Source organism: Lutjanus erythropterus, chromosome 20 (assembly GCF_056507025.1).
Source record: "Lutjanus erythropterus isolate fLutEry1 chromosome 20, fLutEry1.hap2, whole genome shotgun sequence".
Taxonomy (NCBI): Eukaryota; Metazoa; Chordata; class Actinopteri; order Lutjaniformes; family Lutjanidae; genus Lutjanus; species Lutjanus erythropterus.
This window is the reverse complement of record NC_139336.1, coordinates 25,831,225-25,857,495: the sequence shown is the minus strand read 5'-3', so window position 1 is coordinate 25,857,495 and position 26,271 is coordinate 25,831,225. Positions and strand designations below refer to the sequence as shown.

The 26,271-nt window shown below is 40.2% G+C and overlaps 1 protein-coding gene across 1 annotated transcript in view; it reads left to right on the top strand.

The window, feature by feature from the left end:
- ntng2b (netrin g2b) overlaps window positions 1–26,271 on the top strand; it is a 92,342-nt gene that overhangs the window by 43,271 nt on the left and 22,800 nt on the right. Inside the window, 4 exon segments of the mRNA XM_084746654.1 lie at window positions 10,631–10,803; window positions 14,625–14,654; window positions 23,223–23,312; window positions 25,255–25,653. Coding sequence (XP_084602780.1) covers window positions 10,631–10,803; window positions 14,625–14,654; window positions 23,223–23,312; window positions 25,255–25,653 — 692 coding nt within the window.

Here is a 26,271-nt window from a genome sequence, read left to right as displayed (position 1 = left end):
AACCTTTCAAAACCCGGAGCATAACTACACATAAAAGTGTTAAATAAAATGTACAACAGAATGTATAAAAAGTATCTACTTTTTGAAGTAGAGTGTTGTATCTAACTGTTCCTGCTCCTCATGTATTGAACAGTAAATTAAATATAAATGAGCAGCTCTCTCCTGTTACACAGTGTATCTTCCAGGTGGTAGCAGTATTTTGAGTTTGGATCCATTTGTTAAGATAAAATTCGAAATGCTAATTTCTGTTAGTGATGGGAATTCCCATTGTGTTTGTGTGTTGTTGACATTTTCATGCCTCTGCACCGTATGTCTTTAGGCTGTCCATGCATCTGTCCATCCATGCTTTTCTTGTGAATGTGATATCTCATGAAGACCTTGACAGAATTTCTTCAAACTTGGACTCAAGCATAAATTGATTAGGTCAAAGGTCAAGGTCACTGTGACTTCACAGTCAAGTTGTTCCTGTAACGCAATATCTCAAGAACGCCTGGATGGAATTTCTTCAAACTCAAACAAAACATGTTTTTGGCCATAACTAATTGATACGGTGATTGTGAGGAAATTTTACACAGATGTATAATGTGGATAAAATGGTGAATTGACAACATGTTCAGCTCTCTATCAGTCCTTTGTACTCCTCTGTAAATGCATGTTTCTCAATGGACATTATTCATTGGAATCATATGTGTCATAGTGATACGTTCCATTTTGCCAAAAATACAGTTAATACTTTTTATTAAATTCTTCAAAAATAGTCATTTTAAAAAGTCATTTTAGTTTGCCACACAATATGGCACAATGCCACAGCTCATTGGCTGAGGTGGTTGTCATTTAATGACAATTACCTGCCATTTGATTAAAATCACCTGTGATTTGTGCTCAAGATGTCTGTGATCAAATACTATGAGTTTCTGAGAAATTTAGCATTTTCCTGATTCCAAAGGTAGCTCAGTAGGATTTGTCCAAGCTGTACATAAACACATCACAACGTCAAATACCAACAAAATGATGCAGATTATACGTTTAAAACACATCCTCGGGCTGCCTAAGGGGGGATTGGCCTGTCCTTGTCCCTAAATCAAACACGCCTACACTTTCCTGAGATTCTAGACTCAGACTGTGATCATTTCCTGCGATGTACTCGGACTACTTTCTGAAAGACATTTTAGTTTGACAAACTAAATATTTTTTAGAATAGTTAAGATGTAGTTTAACTATTTCTCATTGTGAGGTGGTTAGTAGTTTGGTAAACTACAGTTTTACACACAGTCCCCTCAGCTCCCTCAGATGCTCCAGTAGAAAGTGGCTTTTGGGATGTGCCTACAAGGAGGAGGGAGAGACGGGATGAGAGGGCCGAGGCAGGAAATGTATCTAAAATATTTTCCTGTCAACAACTTCAGTTACATAATGACAGATAGTGAGCCTGGGTGGAGTGATTTATTTGAAAAGTGTCATCAGTTGTGTTGTTAATGAGAGGAGAGTGAGAGGCGTTGATAGAAATGTGTGAAGGAACCATTGTGGTTATGAAGAGAGGCGTGCTGTAGTCCCGGCTCACCACATGATTGCAGGGGAGGTCGGTTATAGATTACCTGTTTAGTCTGGGGGGAGTGAGAGGGAGCACACATGTGAGGGAAAGGACGGATGGTGGAGGGGAGGAGGGGGAAAAAAAGGTGGAGGGAATATTTGAAGAGACTCCTCTGCTATGGGAGGCTGCGCTCGAGGAAAATCGATCCTCTCCTTTCAGAGAAAGAAATTTATGAAGCTGGAACATAAACGCAGTCATGTCCAATTAGCTGCTCTGAATTTACGAGGCGAGGCGGGGGAGGAAGTGGGAGGGGACGTGGTGATAAAGACTTCAGAAGAAGCCAATAAGGCGTGCTGCTGATCAATGATCCCGGCTTCACGCTACACCCACTCCTCGCTTGATCGCTTCCCGTTTCGCCAGTGTTGGATGGCTCTGCTTTTCTGCGGGCAGCCCTCCACCAATCAGATGTTAATTTATGAACACAGTTAAATATTACTTCCAGACATGTTTTAAGACATAAAAAACACTCTGCTTTGATTAATAATTTATGTCTGATATAGTTCTTCCTCAAAAAAGTACAAAATCTACACCTTCTCCCTCATTGAAAAACACAGAATATGCAGAAATGTTCATTTTAAAAGTTTGAATTCACTGCAATTTCCATCCTCAGTGTATGTGCACTGAAGTTTTCCAGTTTCCACACTTGTGTTGCAAACTGGAACATGAGTGGTTTTCTAATTAGTTGTGGTGTCAGGAAATCATGCTCCTATAAGTACACATCTGGAAACATCATCATCCAACATTTGGAGGAATGGTTCAAAAACAGCTAGTTTTGCTGTTTAGACCATTTTTCAAGTTTTAGGAATTGAGTTTGTGTTTGATAGTGTGTTATTGTTTGACTTCTGTGTTTTAACATTAATTAATGCAGGTTGAGGCAGCGCTAGATCTCATGTATATGTTTTTAAATGTACTGTAATGCTCAATGTATTTAAAAAACAGTCCAAATTCTGTCTAACTGTCCAAGCCCATTTTAACCCAGATAATGCAGCTCAAAACAGTCCAATCTGGCAACACTACACATGAGTACTGGTCTGCGCATACATCCTTCTGCACAGTGAAGGTCAAGCATCCAAGTGAAGTAACAGTAAGCAAAATACATTTTTCAGTTGGGGCCGATTAGTTAAAGTTTCCCTACTGGACACGTCAGCTCATCAACCAGCAATTGCCGATATATCCCCACCCCTCCACCCCGCGAAACAACTCGCTTCAACCATAGATCATACATTAAATAGGATTTCAATCTATTTAATATACAGTTTATGGCTCCAACTCACTATTTGGACTGCCGTACTCATTTTTGAATTTTGAGGAATTGCTCCTCTTGGCCTGAAAATGAAGAATGAATGAAAAAGGACTGTGTCCATCACAAAGTACAGCCTCAAAACTTTTTTTATTATGCACTTCACAAAGGTGGGGCTAATGTATTTTATTGGATCATGCTGTAATTTCCTGTCCATTTTCCTGCTATTTGTCTCCAGCATTTGTGCGTGGACCTCCCTGTCATCAGTCAGCCCCGGTTTGGGTGTTAAGTCTTTCTCTCCCTGACTAAAGCACTGACACTCATCGCCCATTAGGCTCTCACTCCACTATTACTCCAGCAGGTTGTGTGTTTTGTGGTATCAGGGGAGGAAGCTGTTGCGAGTAGCGAGTGGGCCTTCTCAGTGACGGCTGATCGAACACAGAGCAGAGGAGGAGGGAGATCTCCTGCTGGGTCAGAGCCGCATCGATGCGGTCTGTCATCACAGGTTAGAGCACGTCAATGCGGACCCTCCTCCTGCTCCTCCTCCCCGAGCCTCACCACCGTAGTCGGAGAGGCAGGCGGACTGTCAGGGCTTTGACACAACTGCCCTACTCCCCGCTGTACTGACTGCTCAGCCCCCCGCATCGTGCGTATCCCCCTATTTTCCCCTCCACCCACTCCTCTCAAACACATGTCCACAACCCAATTTACCCAATGCACTCCTCAGTGAGCACTGGTGCAGCGGGCAGTAGCAAAGGAGCTAAGAGGGTGAAACACAGAAAGGGGAAAGAAAAGACAGAAAGAGATGGAGGATAAAATGGGAAATCAGAGAGGACGAGTGAAAGAATAAGACTGAAGGACTGGAACGGTTACAGTGGATGAAATTTGGGAGCAAAAGTAAAAAATACAGTGGGAGGAGAGAGCAAAACAGAGAATAAAAGAGAGGCAGTGATAGCTGTGTCCCCGGAGGGGAATAGAGGAATAGGCGTCGACTACAGTAAAGAGACAGATAAAGCCCCATTAACTGCTGCTTCCAGCTGCTTTCTCAGGCTCTGCCACCACATGACTCCCCCTTGATGTTTGTTTATCTTTCTTATTATTTATTCCCCTAATTGCTGCGTCTCGGCTGTCTAAAACAGGCAGCCCTCGTATCATTAAATACACAGAGTCGACATGACTTCACAGAGGCAGACTGTGAGGAAAGTGGACAGAGAAACACGCAGACACAGATGGACTTCTAACTATCAAATAATTACTACAGATCACCGACTGATGCAAAACCTAGCATGAGCATGCAGATGTGTAGGTAATACATATTTGATGTTGCATGATCTGATGTCTCAAAAAGTTCCTTTCATGTCCTACTAAATGGTTTTGCCATACGTTTTGGAGGAAACATAATTGTTGCAGGGGTTTTTTTTTCAGTCCACAAAGTGTGACTTCTTGTACCACACAGTGTGACTTTGGTATTTTAAAGGATTAGTTAGGATTCACTGAAATCACACAATAACACAAACAAACTAACAGGTCGAGGCAGCGGTAGACCAGCAGCTCCCATGCTGTGTAATGTAAATTTACTGTTGTTGCCAGTGGTGTCTGGTTGTTTAGAAGAGAGCGATATTTGGCTTATATTTGGTTTCCTGTTAGAAAAGGTTGTCTGACATGGGTGGACCTTTTTTTCAGTGGCTAAAACACGTTTTGCTGCTGACTCTGTCCACACCAGGACATTGTTTAGCTTCCTAAACCAGTACTACTGCTGCTTCTCCAAGACAAGTCCTCCAAATTAAACAAAATACAATGTTGGTCCATGTCAGGGATGGGCAATTATTTTTCACAGAGGGCCATATGATAAATTGAGGGGGGCAGACACAACTGTGATATAAGGTTCTAATAATACCTGAATCTCTAATAATGAACTAGTCAGAACTGTTGGGCATGGGGCACAATGTTGCTCTTTTAATGTTGGTCATTGTTTCCAAATTGCCATGTGATGGAATCATAGGCTTATTATTTTTGTTGGCAGAATAAAGAAGTTGAAGTATTATTGTATGCCATGAAAAACTGGTTACAGGCTGCAAGCACTGACATAAATAAAAGATAAACTCCATGGCTCCACTTCCTCCCACTGTACAAAACTGAAACCAAAATATCCCAGATATAAGCGCTGCCATCTTGCGCTGGTGACATAATGTGGAGCCAGAGTCTGTGCAGTAGTGATCAGCGTTGGAGCCATGAGAGTTTACTCAGCTGTCACGACATGAAAATCATTTTTATATCATCAAATAACAGGACACTGAACACTTGAACAAACATAAGCACAATAAGAACTACCTAAAATGACCAAAACGATGTTTGTGAAAAATCTATTTGACGTGTGCTTTGATGTTTTATTTTGGCCCACGTCCTACTTATTGGGGAGGCAGGATCTATGACCTATACTGCAGCCAGCCTGCGATAAAGATGCTTTGGCTTTACGTTTAAGGAGCTCTCATGTTTTGTCCCACAACATGGACCTACGGCATTGACTGAGCAAAGATACAGTCCATTATCATCACCAATGAACACAGTACTGACCCCTTTCAGAATAAAGGCCCAATAATAAAATATTGTCTGTCCCTATTTGATTTTAGTTGCAATATTTCCAAGTGCTCGTGATGGCCTTGTGGGCCACATGGAACCTTTCAATGGGCCGGATCATATTTTTCCCAGGTCTGGTCCACGCCCTTGACACAAATGTAGGCAGTTTTTAGGCTGTTATATTATTATGTTATGTTATTTTTCAAATGGATACACTGTTATGGGTAAGGTTCAGTTAGGTTTTTGTGCCAAAACTACTTGGCTACAGAAGATTATGTTTTTGGTCAAAATAACTGCTTTGTTATGGTTCAGGAAAGAAAAACTGACTGTCGGTAGGAAACTGGAAACAAACTGCAGTCACCAGTGTTAAAATCAGATGTTTTGTTGATCCATCAATCCAACTAGGGCTGGACAATACGTCTTATAAATAATATCTCAACATTTTTAAGCTATTCCACATTATATGATATATATCTTGATGTAGATATTTTCTCTAAAACAACATACTGTAACTTCTCAATAGTGCAAACTGTATGATGATCTTAAAGAATATGGTGCATTCCTGTAGAGTTTCCCAACAATATATAAAGTAGTTAGGGCAGGGGGTAAAAAAAAAATGGTGCATTCACAAAAAATCAACACAATGAAACTTTTGGTAAATAATCATCAGTAATGTGGATATAATGGCTGAGTGTGGGAAGAGCTGGAACAGGCTGGTAAGTTCAGAAAATTACTCTTACACAGTATTAGGGTATAACAGCATCTAGTCTCATATCACAGTATTGATATAATATCCATGTGTCCAACCAGACCTTTTACCTCTGTGGCTCTACAATAACATCTCTCAGCTTTCTCTTCTGCTCCCAAAAGACAGGAATCATAACCCATTGGCCACTAGAGGACTTTGTAGCTTGATTGTACAAACTAAACATTTGCTGAAACGACTGAGACTCTGTGTTTTCTTGAGAGGACAGTCCTCAACAGACTGATAAACAGAAGTATTGACCCATAATTACACCAGCTAATTAAAACACCACCTTGGGTGTGTGGTTTCTAATGTAGACTGGAATACATTTGAATCACTTATTCCCTTCTGCTGCTAGACTCTCTGTCTCACCCAGCTTTCTCTTGCCCTTCTTTGTCTTTCTCTCCACTCACCTTCTCTCATTTCATCATTCCTCTCTCTCTCTCTCTCTCTGAGTAAATAGACAGGGTTGTGATGGATCCAGCTGTCCCGTCTTAACTTCCTTCAGCTCAGAGCAGCTACTCCCACTTTGATGACTTTGCAGTGAAGGCAGACATCTTGCACATTAACATATGACTGTGCCCATGTATTATTTGTGTGTGGAGGGACTGAAGAAAGGGATCGGGAGAAATCCCAGTGCAAGCTGTCATCCGTAAGAGAGATAGCTAAAGAGACACGGCACTTGAAAAGTCGGAGTGTCACATCATTCGTGCGGAAGGAGTGCAAGGCAAGAAGTACTCATGGTCTTCCTGGGCTGTACTATGTGGCAGGAGTCAAAAAAGCAGGTCAAGGGGATAGAGCGTCCATAAAGTTTTAACTTGCAAGGCTGTGCGACTCAAAATTTAGCTTTAATGAATAAATTAGCACCAGATCTAGTGAATAGAATAGTTCAGGCTATTTGAAGTGGGGTTGTATAAGATGCTTATCGATAGTCAGTGTGTAACTGACAGTAAATGGCAGCCGATTCACCCCCAGTTTGGAGAAGAAGAGTGCCACCACAGAAGCTACTGCTATGTGCTACTGTGGACAGGCTCATGGGCTTTTTCCATTGTCACTTTTGGCCGCAGAGACAAATTTGCATTCCCATTTCCATTCCAGAGACAACTCATGTCTGTGCAGGACAGCAGACAAAAAGACACTAAAAGTCTCTGTATCCAACTCTCAGTACTCTTGCAGCTTCTAACTTAATCTATGTGGACTGATATTTAGTTTCTCTCCTGCGTCGCTGTTTGCACTTTCAGGTATCTGCTTTATTTTACTGTTCCATGTTCACTTTCAGGAATCGTGTTAAATCACTTCTGATGAAAACCACAATGTTTTGCTGCTTAATAATGAAGATTTGAAATAACAACCTTTATTGTGGCGACTTTACTGAAAATGAGATGAAATAATCCACAAAATATATTTACAAAAGCTTGACTCAAGAGAAGCACATATTGGTTAAAAGACACCTTCAAGCCCTGTTGTAATGGAGATTCAAATCCCTGCCAGGCGAGTCAAACTGAATTGAACCAAGCCAGCACGTGTATGGAAAAGGAGCTTCAGTCACCTAAAAAGACCCACCTAAAAAAATCAATATCAGTTTAAGTCTATGCTAATTTCCAATATTATCAGCACCTTACCTTATTGTCAAACCGCTATTCTATGTGCCAAAAAATATCTCCAAAGCCACCAGACTCCATTGGCCAAAACGATAATTTTACCCTGCAGAGCATTAGAGTTGCTGGTCTACCCCTGGCAGTTTGTTAGTGAATTTGCTCTGCGAGATAAAATTACAGATTTTTCCGATGGAGCTTGTTTGGTTTGGAGGGAGAGAGAGAGAGAGAGAGAGAGAGAGAGAGAGAGAGAGAGAGAGAGAGAGAGAGAGAGAGAGAGAGAGAGAGAGAAAGGAGAGATTTGGCTTATATAATGACAGTTTCCTGTCAGAAAAGGCTGCCTCACAGAGAGGTGAAGCAGAGACAGATTCTAAATATAGCGCACACTTGGCATGATTTGAAGTTCTTTAAGTCGCTAAATTACGTTTGGCTGCTGACCCTGTCATTGGCGCTACACAGGTACTCCTGCTTCACCTTCAAAGTGGGGCGTGCCGACCACCATCTACTGTAGATACACTGACTATCAGTAACTACTTCATACAATCCTACTTCAAATAATCCAAACTATCCCCATGATATTAGGAAATAAGTGACATTCAATCAATGGATCCAGACGCATCTACTCATTCAGGCTTTAACCTCAGTGTATGTCAACTGTCCAGATAATTGACAAGAGGGAGGCCATTTCCTCTTGTGCGCTGCAGCCATTAGGCCTGCGAGACACAAACTCCACGGCAGCATACCTCGAAAATCACTCCGTTCCTCAGTATTGATTTTAAACTACAACTTTTAGATCCTGCACTCAGCGGCGCTTCCACTTTTAAGATGAGACAGATGAGATTTATCACCGAAGATGCAGGAGATGAGAAGCAGTGATACGTTCGGCGCTGTCAGTCACTCAACACAGGCATTAGTCACCGTGCCTCTGCTTCTCTGATCTGTTGTCTGTCATCGCCGCGCTCAGACAAATGCATCACAATCACACGGAGCAGAAATACACACACACACACACACACACACGTATACACACACACCTGTCTCATTTCACACACACTCACTCTCTATTTTCTCCATGAAAAAGAGATGTTCAATTTCCCTCTTCGCTAAGTGGACAGCTCGTGTCCTTCAGAAAGCATGCAGGAAACAAGGCCTTGTCGGTGGATGGATTCTCCCTGGTACGTCCTGTCAGCTCGTCCAGGTGATCAGAGGGAAACGTGGGTAATTTATAGGACTGATAGCAACAATGTGATATAAGACACAACTCAACATGATTGAGTGTCTCCATTTTTTTCCCCGTGAAACTTACCGCGTGTTCCTAAGTTTCAGTCATCGTTATTCTGTATGTAAAGTAATGTGAAACGAGGGTTGAGGTTGATAGGCTGACAGCATAAACCAAAAAAAAAAAAAAAAACAAACAAAAAAACTGATGAGAAAGTGCAGATTAGTGTGAGGAAAGAAGATTGAAGCAGTCATCTCGCCAGAATACAGGGGCCATTCTTTGAATATTTGATGCAGACGGATAGCTGTTCACTCCAGTGGAACAAACTGGATTGGAGTCCAGTCGCTCATCTGGAAAAGGCTGTAATTTGAAGTTGTAGCTGCGGAGTGTCCTTAAGATCCTCATTTCCTTCCCGGCAGAACTTCAACCTCTGGATCAGCCCACCTGGGCCCTGCCCTCTGCTGAGGTCGCACTGTGCACATGCATTTGCACATATTATGTTTATGCACACACACACACACACACACACACACACACTCAGACACTTGAATTTCACAGGCAGTAATTGTAAACAACAATTTGTTCCCAAATGGTGGTTTTGGATGGAAAGTGGATAAATAGATTTGCAGATCTGCAGGGTTTTTTTTTGCATCCTGATGTATTTTTTCCAGTGCTCAAGAATCATTTAGATAGAGGAAAAGCAACATGCAATATTCAGATGTCATTTATATTTTGTATGAAAATGAAATTCCTCTTTAATGAATGATGGAATAAACTCAAAAATCAAAAATGACACCAAAACTACTAACACTATTTGGTTGCAATAATATTAAAAATCAAGTAAGGCCTGCAACTACTGATTATTTTCTTTATGAATTTATCAGCTGATTAAAATAGCAGCCAAATAATTTTCTGTGAATTGACAACTTGATAAATAGATTAACAGTTTCAGCGTTCTACATTCAGTAAATCTTTTCGCATTTTGTGAAGACACTTCGGTTCAGTTTTGACATTTTAATCAGTTAGGGTGTAGATTGTAAAGCTGCTGGTGAAATGAAATGAGACAGAATCAGATGGACTGGCAACTGTACAAACTGCATTGGCAAACATCAAAATAGAAATGCCTGCTGTAGCTCTGCCAGTGACTTCTGAGAGAGAACTGAATTCGAGACCAAAAAAATTACACTCAACATAGTAAACTTAACATAGTAACTGTGATATTTTTCTTTATCTAAACGTCTTTTCAGCCAATTAATTTTGAATGCATCACATCCGTCTTTCTGAGTATGTTTCAACTCTCATTTCTGTTCTCCGAAACATTTTTGCAAAAGGTTCTCTTACTTTTACTCCCTCTTTGTCGGTGTAAATTACAGCACCTGCTCAGTAAAGAACAAAGTACAATGCATGATTTCTAAGACCTTAATCTTGTTTCATCTTATTTTACATTTATTGCTATAACGCAATTCACCATGTCCCATCTCTGCACCAGTCTTTCAACAGTCAGTACTTTCACTTGTCTCTTTTTTTCTTGGTGTAAAAAAAGTTCTATAATATCTAGGATAATTAACACAACGCTGACAACCAGTAGGTGATTACAACTTTCACTTCCCGCTTCACATCATCGCATCTCACCTATGTCATCTGTCTGTTCTCATTTGTTTTAAAGGTGTAAGTGTAACCTCCACGCCTCCCAGTGCCTGCTGCAGGATGGGAACCTCCAGTGCCAGTGTGAACACAACACCACGGGCCAGGACTGCCAGCGCTGCAGGAAGGGCTTCAAAGCCAAGTCCTGGAAGGCTGGTTCCTACCTGCCAACACCCAACGGAACCCCCAACACCTGTACGTAGCCAGAACATGTTTATCTGTTCCTAATGTGATGATCCAACCCATCAATCTGACACACAGTTAGAGCCAATGCTGCTGACATCTTTCATATGCTTTAGCTACGGACGTCTGTCGGTTTGTTTTACTGTATTATGCTTGACTTTGAATATTAATTGATCTAAGTTACAATTGTTGCCACGAAATACTACAGACAGGAGATGAGTCCCGGGAGGGGCATAAATCCCCAGACACTGCTGCACATTTAGGAGGATTTATTCTGCCTTTAAAATAAAAGCTTTTTTTCTCTGCCTTCTTGTTGAGACTTAGATTAAAAGATTGATATCACTCTCATGTTTGTACGATCAGTTTAGAAGATGCCAACAGCTGGTTACCTCAGGTTAAAACAAACACTGTAAACAGGGGGAAACAGCTGGCCTGCCTCTGTCAAAAGGTGACAAAATTCGACTGCCAGCACCTATGAAGCTAATTAATTAGCATCTTATATCTCGTGTCTCCTTGCATTCTTTTCTGGCTGTCTGACAACTGATTAAAACCCTGAAATAGTCCAGCGCACAACCCCATTTAAAAAGGCAAATTTCCATTTTTACACTTAGGTTTTAGTCGGGATTAAACCAGTGGCTCTCTGACTTTTCTGTCATGCCCCATGTTTCATTAAACATGGTAGGGGAAGAAACTAATAAAAATAGACTACAAGTTGAATTTTTGTGAAATAAAGTTCAGTACCACCATCAAACTCTTGTTTATTTTCCCTACATAAATCATATTCATTCAGCGTAGTTTTACTCCCCTTGTCATCCATACCTGCAGTGGCTCTATGCCCCACAGTTTGAGAGCCACTGGATTAAACAAATCAGATAAATTGTATTAATTAGGGAGTTTTAGAGGTGCTGGTAGACAGATTTTGTTTGTGTTGAGAAGAACCAGGCTAGCCTTTCACCCTGTTTCCAGTCTTTATGCTAAGATAAGCTAACCAGCTGCTCAGCTGCTTAATATTTAACATGAAGACATGAAAGTGGAATCTCTTTTCATCCAACCCTTGGCAAGAAAGCGAATAATTGAAACGAGTCCCTGCTTTTAAAACAGAGCCTTATGCCTTAATTACTTTTTTGGTCACTTGGGGGTAACCCAACAAGCTGCAAACACAACTGTAATATATTATCACCTTTTAAAGTGTTTGTGGCAAACCTGTTAGGTTAAAAGTTATTTATTTACACATCAGATACGGAGGAACATTAGTGCTGATTTGAAGTTGTGTCTCTGTCCACCTTTTATGTTTTGGTCTCCACCATCGCCAGAAATATCTGTCTCTTTTGCTGCTAAATCGTTGGCTACATTAGCCTGCTAGTTGCTAACTTTGTCTGTTGTTGTCAGTGAAATTTGTGTTACTGAAATAAGCCGGAACAATGTTGAGAGCAGTTAGAGTGAACCAAAACAGTAAAGTTGTGAGTCATAAAACCAAAACAATGATCTGAATGATGCTAAAACGCTTCATAGAGATGAGTGATGCTTTTCACTTCATTAATATAAATAATATTTATTTGTGAACATGTAAGATACTCAGTTAAATGAGCTGTCTTGTTCCCATTTACTGCTTTCCCTGTTAGCTGACGTTGTTGTTGATGTGTTCATCCAGCTACTTTTGTCTTACTATAGTGTTTTGTTAGCTGTTATTTCTGGTAATTTAACCCAGTGAATGTTGTGCTAGCTCTGTGTCCTGTCAGCTGATAGCTCCACTAAAGTGCACAACAAAAGCTAACAAGAGAGCATAGAATGGGATTAAATCCTACCTTAACCTCTGTTCACGGCCAGTAAACTGGTCCTGTAAGCTGGTCTGCACCTCTCTGGTCACGACACAGTAGCAAAGATTCGTCAACTTTATTCTGACAGTAACATTTTTATTTCTTAATTGTTCATATTCTCTTTATTCCCTTTTGCTCCCTCATTCTACTCTCATTTTTGCTACTGTAATGATCCCAGACTCTCCTGCGGCGTCAATGCAGTTTATTTCAATCTCCAGCATTCTTGATTGATGAACGTAAAGCTTTTCTCATCACACTGAGGTCCTGAATGTAAAGCAGGATCAAGGGAGCGAGTTGAGCGAACGCGATGGCGAGGCTGAGCTCTCTGACTTGCCGTCACCTGGGTGCAGAGAGCAGATCAGAGCGGTGTAACGACGAGGGAGTGCGTGGGGGGGAAATCCTCTTGGAGAGTGTAGCCAGCTACAGTAGCTAGCTATGATAAAATAATAATCTAGGGCAGCCCCTCCCGAGTTTTTCTCCTTTCAAACAAACACACGCGCACTTACATGCACAGAGTGGGAGAGACACAAACTCACACACACCTGTACCTGCACACACATCGCAGTGAATGGCTCTATTGTCAGCCCTTTTTTTTAAAAACATGCTGTTGTTTCTGACCCAGTTCTAATGGTACTGACACACACCTTCAGAGCCCATTACCACCCTTTTAAACCCCTGAATCCCATTAGTGGAATTTAAAAATTAAAATGTTTGCAACTTGCTTGGTTGAAATGCTACACAAAATGGCCAGGGCTCACGAAACAGTTCGGTCTCTGCAGATTGCATTATGCATGCCGAGCTAGGCTAACTATAAATACAATCTCAGGAAATATGCAAGAAAGGCAAAAAGTTTTTGATCCGAGTGTGGCGAAGTGGTAGCGCTCTCTTAAAACGTGCATATATGATGAGGACCTCTGAATTTGGGAAGAGTACAGAGGTGGTCAAAGTACACACATTATTTACTCAAGTAGAAATACAGATAGTTGTATAAAAATAAAAGGTAAAAGTAAAGGTACTGATTCAAATTCTTCACTCAAGTAAAAGCAGAGGCTCTGAAATGTATTTAAAGTAAGTAGTAAGTAAAAAGCAGTCTTCTATGGCTGTTTTGTCTTGTTACATCCTTTTTGTTATAACATCACATTATGTCTTTTACGTAGTTCATGTTTTTCACGTCGGTTTTGTATTGTTACACCTTTTATGTCATTTTTGTCGTATTAACTTCTTTTTTCATCTTTTACATCTTGTTATGTGTTTTATGTCATTTTTGTCTTGTTACATCTTTTTAGTCGTGCTTTTTTGTTACATTGTTATGTCTGTTGTGTTGTTTTGATGTTGTTACATCTTTTACATCGTTTTCGTCTCGTTACATCTTTGACGCCGTTTTCGTCTTGCGTCTTTTGCATCGTTTTTTGCTTTTCTGTTTTGTTAAGTCTGTTTTGTCATGTTAACATCTTTTTGTCTTGTTACATCTCACACTTATTTGTTACATCATTTTGTTCTTGTTACATCTTTTAAGTCAGTTTCGTTTTGTTGCGTGTTTTATGTCGTTTTCATCCTGTTACATTTTTTGTGTTGCAGCACACAGTGATACAAACTAAAAATAATTAATAGTTGCAATTAAATGCCAGAAAAAAAAACTAAAGTAACGAGCCTGAAAATGTAAGAAGCAGAAAGCACAGATATTTGCGTTAAAATAAAGGAAGTAATAGTAAAAAGTTGTCAGAAAAATAAATACTCAGGTAAAGTACAGATACCTTAAAACTCAAGTACAGTTACAAAGTACTGGTTCACCTCCACCTCTCAGGTCAGATTAAGATGGGGGAGGCAGTTCAGAGCCAGTAATTACTCCAGGACATTGAGAGGTGGTCCACAACAAGCCCTTATTTCTGCAGAGCAGCTCTTAAGATCTCTCTGCCACCTGAGTCTGATGAATGAGGCAGAGTCAAGTCTTTAGGCAAATTGAATACATAAATAAACAAGTTCTCATCTCCTCTTCCTTTTCTCATTCTCTTTCAGGTACCATTGCTGGAGCAAACTCCGGTTCTAGTAAGTAATAATGCAAAGCAAAGCAGAAGAGGTGGTTTTCCACTCCCTCTTCCTATATTGTCTCCCCTTCCCTTTCTGTTGCATTGTTTTTTGAAATTTTAAGTTTCAACCCCATATCTCGCCTTCTGTACGTCTCCTAAACTCTCCTCTCTCTCCTGTGATGTTCGGTCGGCTCTCTAGTCAGTCATCTCTCTTTTTCCTGCGTCTCCTCTCGCGGTGCGGCAGCTTGGGCCCTGTGTGCTTCATTATTAATAGGCCTCTCTGTCGCCATGTCCTTTCATCACAGCACATCACACTAACCTGCACAGGAGGAATTCTTCCACAGTTCTGCTTTTCTTATTTAGACTAAAGACAGCGCTGCTGATGGATTGAAGAAAGGGAGGAATGAGGGTGAGGATGGGCGGTGGATGGGAGTACCAAAGCTGAGCTGAGGGAGAGGGAAAGAAAAGAGACAGAAAGCGAGAGGAATGGGGGAGAAGGCTGTTGGCATATGTTAGTGTGTTGTAATGCAGTGTGATTCTGGGTGAGGAGCTCAGGGAGGCAGGAATAAAAGGGAATTTGATTAGGGATTCTCTCTGTGGAGAGGCTCTCAGCCTCCGAGCTGTTAGACAGAAACGATCGGCAAAGTGGCAACATCAACCCTGACAGCACTGGGCTTTTCTCCACATGGCCGGACAGTAAAAGGCTGATGCATGGATAGACTGAGCAATTGGACTGCACTGCAGAAGTCTGCTCTTAAAAGGTCTCCTCTCACAATTAGATACAATTGTGTGGAAAAATAATGGGTATGATTCACCAAAGAAAAGAATCACGATTGCTAATGGGGTGATAATGAGTTTAGAGGTTCAGTTTCAGGTTCTCACGACTCAGCTTCTGTTTGTTGATCAAGATTTTTTTTTTTTACCTGTCTCGCTGAATAGCCTCAACATCAACTGACACGATGAGAAAGGATGAGACAGGGGGCGGAGCTGAGGGTGAAACTGAAGGTGAAGGTGAAACACAGGGTGAACCTGAAGGTGAAGCAGAGGGCGCCACAACCATTTCAGAAGCTGAACGGCCTCCGGCTGTTACCCATGAGCGCTCCAGAGCCCCACAGGAAGGTGCGGAAAAGTAGATTTAGCCATAGCCAGAGGTAGAAAGTAACTAAGTAGATTTGCTGAATACTGTACGCTCTTGAGATCTATTTACTCCACTGCTCTGTATGTGCTGTAGTTACTAGATAAACCAGTTAGCTGTAGTTACTAGATAAATGTCCTACATGTGTCAACACTGCAGAAATATCCATCTTACGGAGTAGATTTTGTCCTCAAAGTCTTATTTTCTTGACACATGTCAAAACATCTGCCACTGCAGTGACATTAGGGTTGAGATAACCCAGTCTCAAGTAGCATCCTACAGTCAAACCCGCATTTGATCCTTTTTTGCACCAAGATCTAGAAATAAAAATAGCTATTTCTATGGTTTTGCTTACAGCCAATCACCACAAGCGTTCCTCACTTTAATATGACATGTGATTGGCCCGCTGCCGCAGCGGCTACGAACCATATAGTCTGTGGTATGGTGGAGCTGAGCGTGGTGCATTTGACACAGTTGGCAGTGCAGCGTGCCAAGATGCCGTCACAATATTGTAAAGTACAGACATACTACACACCTGTGACATCTGATAAAAATAAATGCATAAAATGCAGTAGAATTATTTCAGGAATGATTCCAGTCATGTAGAAAATGTAGGAGAAAAAGGGCACTTGGTATCATTTTAAAGGTGCTAATATCGTAATTTCTTAAAGGACACCCGTCCCTGAGTGACATGATTTCAATAGAAGTCAACTGGTTTCATGAATTTTAAAGAATAAGGTGTCCTTTTGCCCTCATTCTGTCTCCTTCCTAGATTCTCACCACTATTTCTAGAAAATTTCTTCAAAAAAATGTTTGGGGAATAGTTTCAGCTTTCCTGCTGAGAGTTAGATGAGAAGATTGATACTGCTCTCGTGTCTGCACATCAAATATGAAACTACAGCCAGCAGCTGTTTAGCTTGGATTAACACAAAGACTGGAAACAAGGAGAAAACCGCTAGCCTGGCTCCGTCCAAAGGTAGCAAAATCCCCCTGCCAGCCCCTCTAAAACTCACTAATTACATGTTATATTTTGTTTGTTTAATCCATACAAAAATCATGTGTCTCCACTCTAAGCCAAGATATGCAGCGCAAAAAACAGAGTAACTAATTGCTGATTTTTACACTCAAAAAACCCCCCAAAAACTACATATTGATTTGTTAATTTTAGAGGTACTGGTAGGGTGTTTTTGTTACTGTTGAACAGAGCCAGGCTAGCTGCTGCCAGTCTAGTTCCAGCAAAGTTAAGCTAAGCGACTGCTGGCTTTAGCTTCACATAGACAGATGTGAAAGTGATATCAGTCCCCTCAGCCTATAAGCACATTTCAGACCGTTGATTTTTGTAGTAAACACATTAAAAGTTTTTTTTTACAGGACTGACTATTTGACTTACTATTTTGAGAAAAAATGTGATATTAGAAAAAAACTTTTGTAGTGAAAAAGTTAATATGATAATGAGGAAGATAAATTATCTCCACCTTGACCAGCAATGTAACAATAAAACACTGCTTATAGGGAAATTCCTTAGTAATAATTTGCCAACTCATAGTTTCGATGCTACCTACCACAAGAAATGTTCATATTTTGTTGATTTTGGAGATCTCTGTGGACAAAAGTGATAGTGTTTCCACTCCCATAGCCAATGTTTTATAATATTTCATAGAGTCTGATCGGGTGACATGAAGAATAACTACATAGAAATAAATAATCTCATCGCTGACGGTGTCGTCTACTTATGTAGTTCTTATAGAAGCATCGGTATTAAATTGAAACTGTTTCATAACTAGTTAAAAAACTCCCTGTAGTAGTAAACTTTTGAATGCTTGTACTGGTGCATTTGTATGGTTACTTTTACTTGAGTAAAGGATCTGAATACTTCTCTCACCACTTCTTTCACAGCTGATCAAACGATACAGCAGCAGTCTAGTGGAGACTAGTCGCATAGTGAAAGTGTGTGGATGTGGATGCGCTCATAGGGACCGACAAGCAGTGTGTTTGTGTCTCTCTGTGTGTGTATATATCATACATAATTCATCCTGCAGCTTACTGGAGGTCTTCAGATGTACATTGACTGTTTCCGCGGCCGTACGTGTCTCTGACGTTAATGTCAGACGTGGGCTGTCCTGTCCTGAGTGAGAGCGTGTCAAACTATATGGACAGTCAGACTTTATTTGTTCTGACTGACTGACTTTAAACAACCCAGGACGGATGCGAACAGATTCTGTCAGCCTCTTGAATGTACAGTAAAGTGGACCTCAAACCTCGGCTCGCCCTCATGCTAAATTTAAACCTGCCATCTTGGTAGGCAGCGGACCTCTCATGTTCCACCAGAAAAGCACTTAGGACGTGGGAGGAGCTGGGATTTCGGCACCGCTGTGATGTCGTCAGACTTTTTTTTTCGTCTGAAGGAAATCCATTAAGAGCTTTTGTTGAACAGCGCAGCACTTTTGTTGTTTGGCTTACATCAGTGGGGAAGTCAAAGAATTCACTGATTATCTGTGATTTAGGAGGAGCTGACAGGAGCTTTAACGTTGTATAAACAGAGTTACAGTCCTTTGTTTCCACTGCTGCAAAGGACAAAAACGTCACAGAACATCACATGTAGACATTTAGTTTAACTTTACAGTAAACAGATCATTTAAATTCTGTAATGAGGCTGCAACTCACAATTATTGTCAGTTTATCCAGGAAATTTCAAACCTCAGCAACAGAGAAGTAACATTTTTTGCAAGTTGCACCAAAAGAAGAAATTTATTGTAATTTATAGTGATCCTAGTTTGATCATTGCATGAGTATGAAGATGTTATTATGTTTAAACATTAAAATTAAGAGAAAAAAATACTCAGAGAGGAAACCTTAAGACAAAATGTGTGGGATCTGTAGTCTAATGTGCCTCCAATGTGGAAGTCCTTGACATGAAAAAGTTTGGGAACCCCTGAATAATCTACAGATTTTTCTTCTTCTTCTTTTTTTTTTTTTTTGGTGTCCAGTTTTTGGTTCGTCTCATCAACAGCCCCAAAGACCTAAAGATATTCAACTAAGAAAACCAGAAAAAATGACATTTAAGCAGCTGAAACCAGTGAATTTTCATCTATTTAATGTGAAAAATGAATTATTTTATCACACAAATTGTCGCTGATTCATTTTCTGACAATCAGCTAATGGATTAATTGAATAATCATTGCAGATTTAATCAAATAATTAAAAAAAAAAGTGTTATTGAGATTAGAGCTCAAGGAAAATCCAACCTTATAATCATTTTATTAAGCTTTTCAATGAAAATGAGAATAATTATGTTAAAATTATCATTCCCTCATATCGCAAATCATATCACAATTACCATATCAGTCAAAATAATCACAATTAGACATATTTTTTAAATCATTCATCATTAATTCTGATATAACCTGTTTCTTGTTAAGATAACAGTATCAAGAATACCTCTGATGCTCCCTAAAATGCTGAAACGGGTATCAGTGAGTACATGCACCAATCTGATACTGAGCCTCGAAACGGGACCCTGCAGCATCGTCTCATATGCCAGAACTTTCTAACCTGAACCAGGCTGCAGAACAATAATATCAATCATGTTAAATCCATACAGGGTTAGTAGTTCACAGCTGTTAAAAAATAATAACAATATATAGGATCAGTTCTTGCTATCGGCCAAAGGTTCGGGTATAGGAATCAGTACCGGGAAGTAAAAAATGGTGTTGGAACGTCCATTGACAAAACTATTAACATTTAATTCACGGATTCCCCTACTTCTAAATTATGAAATTATTTACTATTAATTCACATAATTTGTGAAATATATATATTACATAAAAAAAAAACAGTGCAGACATATCGACGGCTCAGTTGCACTTCTGGGACACGAGAAAGAAAAATCATACCACTGTAGAGTCTTCCTGTCTTTTTTTACCTCAGGTTTAGAGAAGTGTATTTGGCTTGAACCTGACCCTGATGTGAGCAAACCCTTGTTATCTGTGTGTGTGTGTGTGTGTGTGTGCATGTGTGCGTGTGTGTGTTTGGGTATGTGCGCATGTGTGTATGTGTAGATTTATGGTGGGCATATGGTGCAGTTCAGTGAAACCCATAAATCATCTTCATCCCCTCCTTTTCCTCCCGGGGATCTGAGGTCTTAGGTTCCGTTCTCACAGAGCGGCCGCCACTACTGTTAGTACGTGCACACGGTGACACACACACACACACACACACACACACACACACACACACACACACACACACACACACAGGTTTTATCGTATCGTGTGGCTGAAGGTCCTGTGACATTAATAACTAGATCACTTTACCATGTTAGTTATCTGTAATCTCGGTTATCTCCTCTGACTCTCAGCCGCATAGAAAGATGCATTCAAAGCCTGTACGTTATTTTTAGATATTAATAGCAGCAGTACATATACAGAAAATGTTCACTTTATCTGTGAACTGTGCAGAAAAGTGTTAAAGCAGCCTGGGATTTTATTTCTCCATTTTTCATCCACATACAAGTTGATTATATAAACCGTGTTTTCAGTATTATTACTTTTTCCAGGAGTTTGAAAAATGTAAATCCCATCTTAGGTATGTATTATGGGATTTTATATTAAGATCAATAATAAGTTTTTGACTGTAGTCTGTGCTCCTGAAGCAAACATCCTTACAAACATCACAGTGGACCTATAGGTTGGACAGCACATCAGAGTAGTTGCACCCTTTGTCATGTCCCTGCCCCAGTTAAGTCACTGAGCATGCTCAGATGAGGATTAGCGATCTATTGGTGAGAGAGTCTGATCCAGAGAGCGCGCAGCCCATTGGTCAGCTGGACAGATGGGCGTTTGGCGGAGGGGGGAGGGGAAGAGGAGGGTCAGAGGAACCTAAATCCTAAAACCCAGTCATACATCTACCGGCCAGCGTGACCCCACGTGACCCTACCTCATCTCTTCATTCAACATCAGATCCCAGGGCTGCACACAGATAGAGATACAGTGCTAGCAGACACATGCAGACACACACTGGGGATGTACTACACTGGATCATCCAGTGGCCCAAGTACAATCCTATCTGTGCATGATGGCTGCGTGATGTGGTAAAAAAAAAAAGTCATATTGTGATTATGTTGACTAAAATTGTGGTTGTGATACGTGATACAATTTTCATTTTCACTGAGACAAAAAAATGTTGGGGTCTGTACCAAATAAACATGTTTTCTTACATCTGCAGAACAAGATTTTTAGGCCAGAGCATCTCTGCACCACTTCAGTACTTCATTATAATGCTGTTTTGTTGCATATTTTTCCTTTATCAAATAACCGCAGGGTTCTGTGATTTGGTAACTGCACTTGGCTATACTGCAATTTCAATAATCTTGCGATTAATTGTTCAGCCCTACTGTGCACAACCCTCAACTCTATTGAAATCCTCACTGTAAGAAAAATAGTTTATCTTGTTTAACTAAAAAAAAGTTAGTGTACGAGTTGCCTCAAAATATGTTATAGTGTTGTCATGGTACTAGAATTTCTAACTGTGATATAATACTTTGAAAAATATTGATATTCATTACAATTTTTGATACCACAAACTGTTAGAACCCTACAATTAGAAAATCAAAAAATTTATTTATGTTGTATTCTCAACTTAGGGGTTTGTTCCAGTTTTCCTTTGCAGGCTTGCCTTGTATTACTGTGAACACACAGTTGGTGTGATTTTAGTGTGTTATTACAGTGGCAGTAGTTACTGCAGTAGTTGACATTTAATATTCACACAGTCACAGAGAGTGTGACTGATTTTACAGTCCTTGACTTAAGTGTTTTTAGTTAATGCCGCTTGCGAAAAGCTTCTGCTGCAGTCGGAGGGAAGAGGGACTGGCTGGTCCTGGTGTATTGATATTGTGGGAAAAAAAAGAGTAGTGAAATTATTTCAAATATTCAGAACTGATATGTATTGAAGAATATTTTTTATTTCTAACACAGTGAAGAAATCTGTGATTTATTGAAGGTAACAGTGTGTTTCCTGCTAGCCACCGCTAGATAGCAGCTATCTGCTATAACTTCAAGGAAAAAACAGGATGTGTCCGGATGTGTCGATGCGTCAGAGAGTGAGGAAGGAAAGAAGCCAGCATGAATGTAGCAGGAATAAAACTTTAATACATTACTTCACCCATGAACATCATCTCTGCCTGAGTCATGTCTGAGAGATTTTCATAAGCTATGATGGTTGTTTAACAGCTCTGATGATCCCGCAACACTTCAAGACTTCACCAAACTATGTCTGTTATTATTTTGAGAGAATGATGTTTTCTAAGTCATTATTCTCATTTTCATTGAATAACTTGTTAAAATGATTATGGTGTGATTTTGGTGGGGACCTGTACCAAACAGCGGTGTTTATTTAAGTCTGTAGAATATGATGTTTGGGCCAGGATATCTCTGCAGTACAACATGTAATTCAAAGTGGTATTTCCACCTACAGTTCGCCTTCAACAATTTAAAAGTGCAGTAGGCTTATATTTCAAATCCAATTACTTTTCGATTAATTTTTCAGCCCTAGTTTTAATGTGAGAGACCTAAAATTTACATATTGTGCGATTCTCGAGCAATGTATGCTGGGAAGTCTACTAATAAGCTGATCGTGTTTCTAAAGGAAGGTAATTTAATGAGTTGATTGAACTCTGAACAGTACATTCATTCGACTCATTTCAAGCCATAAGACTTAGAAGTTAGAAGAACTCATGTTTCTAAGTGTTTACAGGTGTTCTGAATGTAAATCCTAGAAATTTTAAGTTTAATTAACTTGATAAAAAAAAAGATGTGTGTATTTACTTTAAGTGAATTAGAGAGGATTAGTTGATTCCACTAAATTCCTGTATGATTTTTCACAGTGCTTGCATTTTTATGAAGACTGAACTTGGACTGAGAGAGATTGGATCATGTCTGGAAAATCATGTGACATATTAATAACGTCCATGCTGTCACTCGCTCCGCCGCCATTAGGTGTTCTGGCAAACGTTAACTGGTCCTGAATCACAATGGCTTCATTAGTGTGGAGCTAAATCAATGTCTAGCACTCCGGTAATAAATGATGAGAATGCTAAGACTGACAGGTGGCATTAAACATTATTGTTATCATTTCTCAGGCTAACATTAATGCAAGTGACAAATGATCTCATTAAATGCAAATGCATTTGTGTGGAAGACACCTGAAAATGTGTCCGAGCTGGGAATGCACATGAACCAACACTGTGTGCGCTCGCTAAAGTGGGTGAGCGTGTGTGTGTGCCGGAGAGTGTGTCATGGGACAGTTAGCGGGTCCATCTGTACAGATAGACAGGCACATGTCACGGGATTATGTAATGAATCAGCTTAGATGCATTGCATGAGGGAGCGATGGCGCTGTTTCATGGCTGAAAATGACACTAAAGACCTTGCCCCCGCTTTTTATTTTCACACACAGAGTCCATTCCCTCCAGCGGTTCTGTTTCTGAGGTTGGAAACTCACATTTCAACTTTATACACCCTCATCATTATGATCTAAGTGAAGGTAGGCACTTGCAAACGAGGTAGTGTGAGACTTTTTGTGTGCAATGTGATTTAGTCATGACTGCAGTGTGATTATACTAGAAAAGATGAGTAGGATGGTATAAAAGTTATGTAAACTCCTGCTTTTATTGATGATGTTAGAGCTTACAAAAACCCAGGACCCCAAATCCCCTGCTAGCCTGAGATTAAAGCCTGCCAGATCCCTCTTTCCCCTGCACGGTGGACACTTTCTCCATCTCTGCTTTCCAACTGTCTAGTTTAATAAAAAATATATACTTTACTATGGAGGCGGACAACCCACTGTCCTTCAGGGAGCAGAATGATTTCAACTAGTTTTATTACACAGTCATTCGGATGTGGAATGAGTTTTATGATACGCTTTTTGTCAAAAAGATCTAAAAAAATAAATAAATAACACCAACAATGTTTTACAGGACACTTTTATGTAGTTGGTCTTGTTCACATCATATGCTTTAAAGGGATAGTTCAAGATTATTTGATGCAGGGTTGTATGATGTACCTATCAGTAGTCACAGTACAGTAGATGGCAGTCGACACGTCCAGAGTTTGGAGATTCACACTTAAGCTTACTGACAAACCAACCAAACTCCTTTCAGAACAAGGGTTAGTTTGTTTGTGTTATTGTTTTACTTACTGCTATTTAAAAGGGTTACTTCGGATTAACTGAAGTCACACAATAACACAAACAAACCAACAGATCGAGGCAGTGGTAGATCAGCAACTTCCATGTTCTGCGAGGTAAAAGTTTTTATAAAAGCAGTTTGGTTGAGGGAAAGAATGAATGAAAGAAAGAATGATATTTGGTTCATTTAAAGGCAGTTTCTGATCAGAAAAGGATGCCTGACGGCAAGGTAAAGCAGTGAAAATATTCTAAATACAGCATAGACTTAACATGATATTGATTTTTTTGGGTTACTAAAATACATTTTGCAGCTTGTATTGGTTAGGTTCCATGCTTGGACCCCACATCAATTAATCTGAACTATTTCTTTCAGTAACAATCGTAGATCAATGACCAAAACAAATCAGATGGTCAGATACCCGTTGTAACTGCCTGTGAATCTTTATCATCAGTTATTATCGGACAAGTGAATGGAGTGAATGCACACTGTGCGACACACTGTCTTGTGCAGTGCATAAAAACCTCACAAAGAAGAGTGCTGCAGCCACAAAGCTGGATGTCTAGCATTACAATTATGTTATTTTCTCTCATTAACTAACTGTTGAATAAAAATGTAGCCACCGAACCATTTTAGATTCACATTAGGGGGAATAGTGTGATGATTAGGCAGGACATCAGAACATTTTAAACCGGGAAATTTATACCAGGGGTTTTTATGTATTCATATTATGTCTGAATACATAAACTCGGTATATACTCCCACTGTATAGTACTCTCTCTATAGAGCAGTAATTGATTCATTGCCATTGTGAGGGTGAGAGATGAACATTTCCATCACGTTTCAGCGTTCGTTTCATCTCTCAGATTTAGAGATGACAAAATTGAGTATGTGCAAACACATATGGACACGTCCATACACAACATTGTAAGTGTAAAACAGAGTAATACACTTTGACAAACAGTGTGTGATTTCATTTGCACAAGCATATTAACAATAGTCACACCTTTAACAGTCACTGTGTTTTGCAGAAAAAACACAATTCTCCAGCACTGAAAGGGTTGTGGAACAGCTTTTGAGTTTAGCCTATCTCAGCAGTGTGAAATCACACTTTCATTGTGCGTTCTCACTTCTGCGGGTATCAGCGTGCACGCCTGTGTGTGTCTATGTGCACATTTGATGGAAAAAAAGGAAAGCTCGGAGAGGAAAGCTTTCTTTGGATAAACAATCTGAGGCAGCATCTCTTATGCTAATGTCTTAGCCTGCTCATTCCTCATTGCATTTACATTCTCTGTCCTCATGCACCTGATGCAACAGACACCAGAGCTCCACCAGCAGAAACCAGCTCGACCTCGCTAACAGACAATGTGTTACCCACCAGCCCTTTGTCTGAGCATCCGCCGGCACCCATGGGAGCACCTGACACACTTCCTGATACAGCAAAGGTTCTCCTTCCTTCTGCATCCTCTCCATCAGAGGAGCACAGACTTTCCCTGACACCCTCAGAAACAATCCCTGAACATTCACATCTGTCTCACAAGGAGCCCACACATCATTTGGCTGTTGATCATCATCATCATCATCATCATCACAACTCAATCACGGTAGAGTCTGTCCTCCATCAGCAGACTCACGGTCACCATCACACAAACCTGGTCGAAACTGAGGAGAAACACTCAGAGCTGAGGCATAGTGAGACAGGAGGTAAGGCACACCCATAGCTCTAGATGACAGTAGATATAGAGTAGAGTAGCTGCCAGAAAATAGAATAATCTAATTTAGAATCAGGAGATCATTTTCATTTCCAGCCAGCGTGATGGTTTTTATGGTGCGGAACCCCTCTGAAATGGGCAATTTTCAGGAGGTGAAAGTCACTAACATGGTCATATACACAAGCTATCATAATCTTATGTTGTTCAGCATCATATCACATGTCAGAGACGCTTATTCGATTTAGGTAGTGGCAGTGAAATCTAGTTAATGTGGAGTGAGTGAGTGGGAAGCAGTTCTGAAGGGGTAGAGAGCAGGGCTGCACGATCAAAGCCGAGATGATATTCACGATTATTTGATCAATACTGAGATCACGATTATATGGGCAAACTTTTTTTTATTGAACTTTAACTTTTAAATAAACAAAGCACTACTTTCGCTTCCATGTTGAGCTGCATTCCTGCTAATGTAAAAATCTGTGCATCAAAATAAGACTGCCTTTATTCAGAGTTCATCTCTGAGAAGCAAAATATAAATAAAATTGCACCAAAGCTTCATACCCATAATTAAATCACCAGAGCACTGCTCTCACTGTCATGCTGTGTGACATTC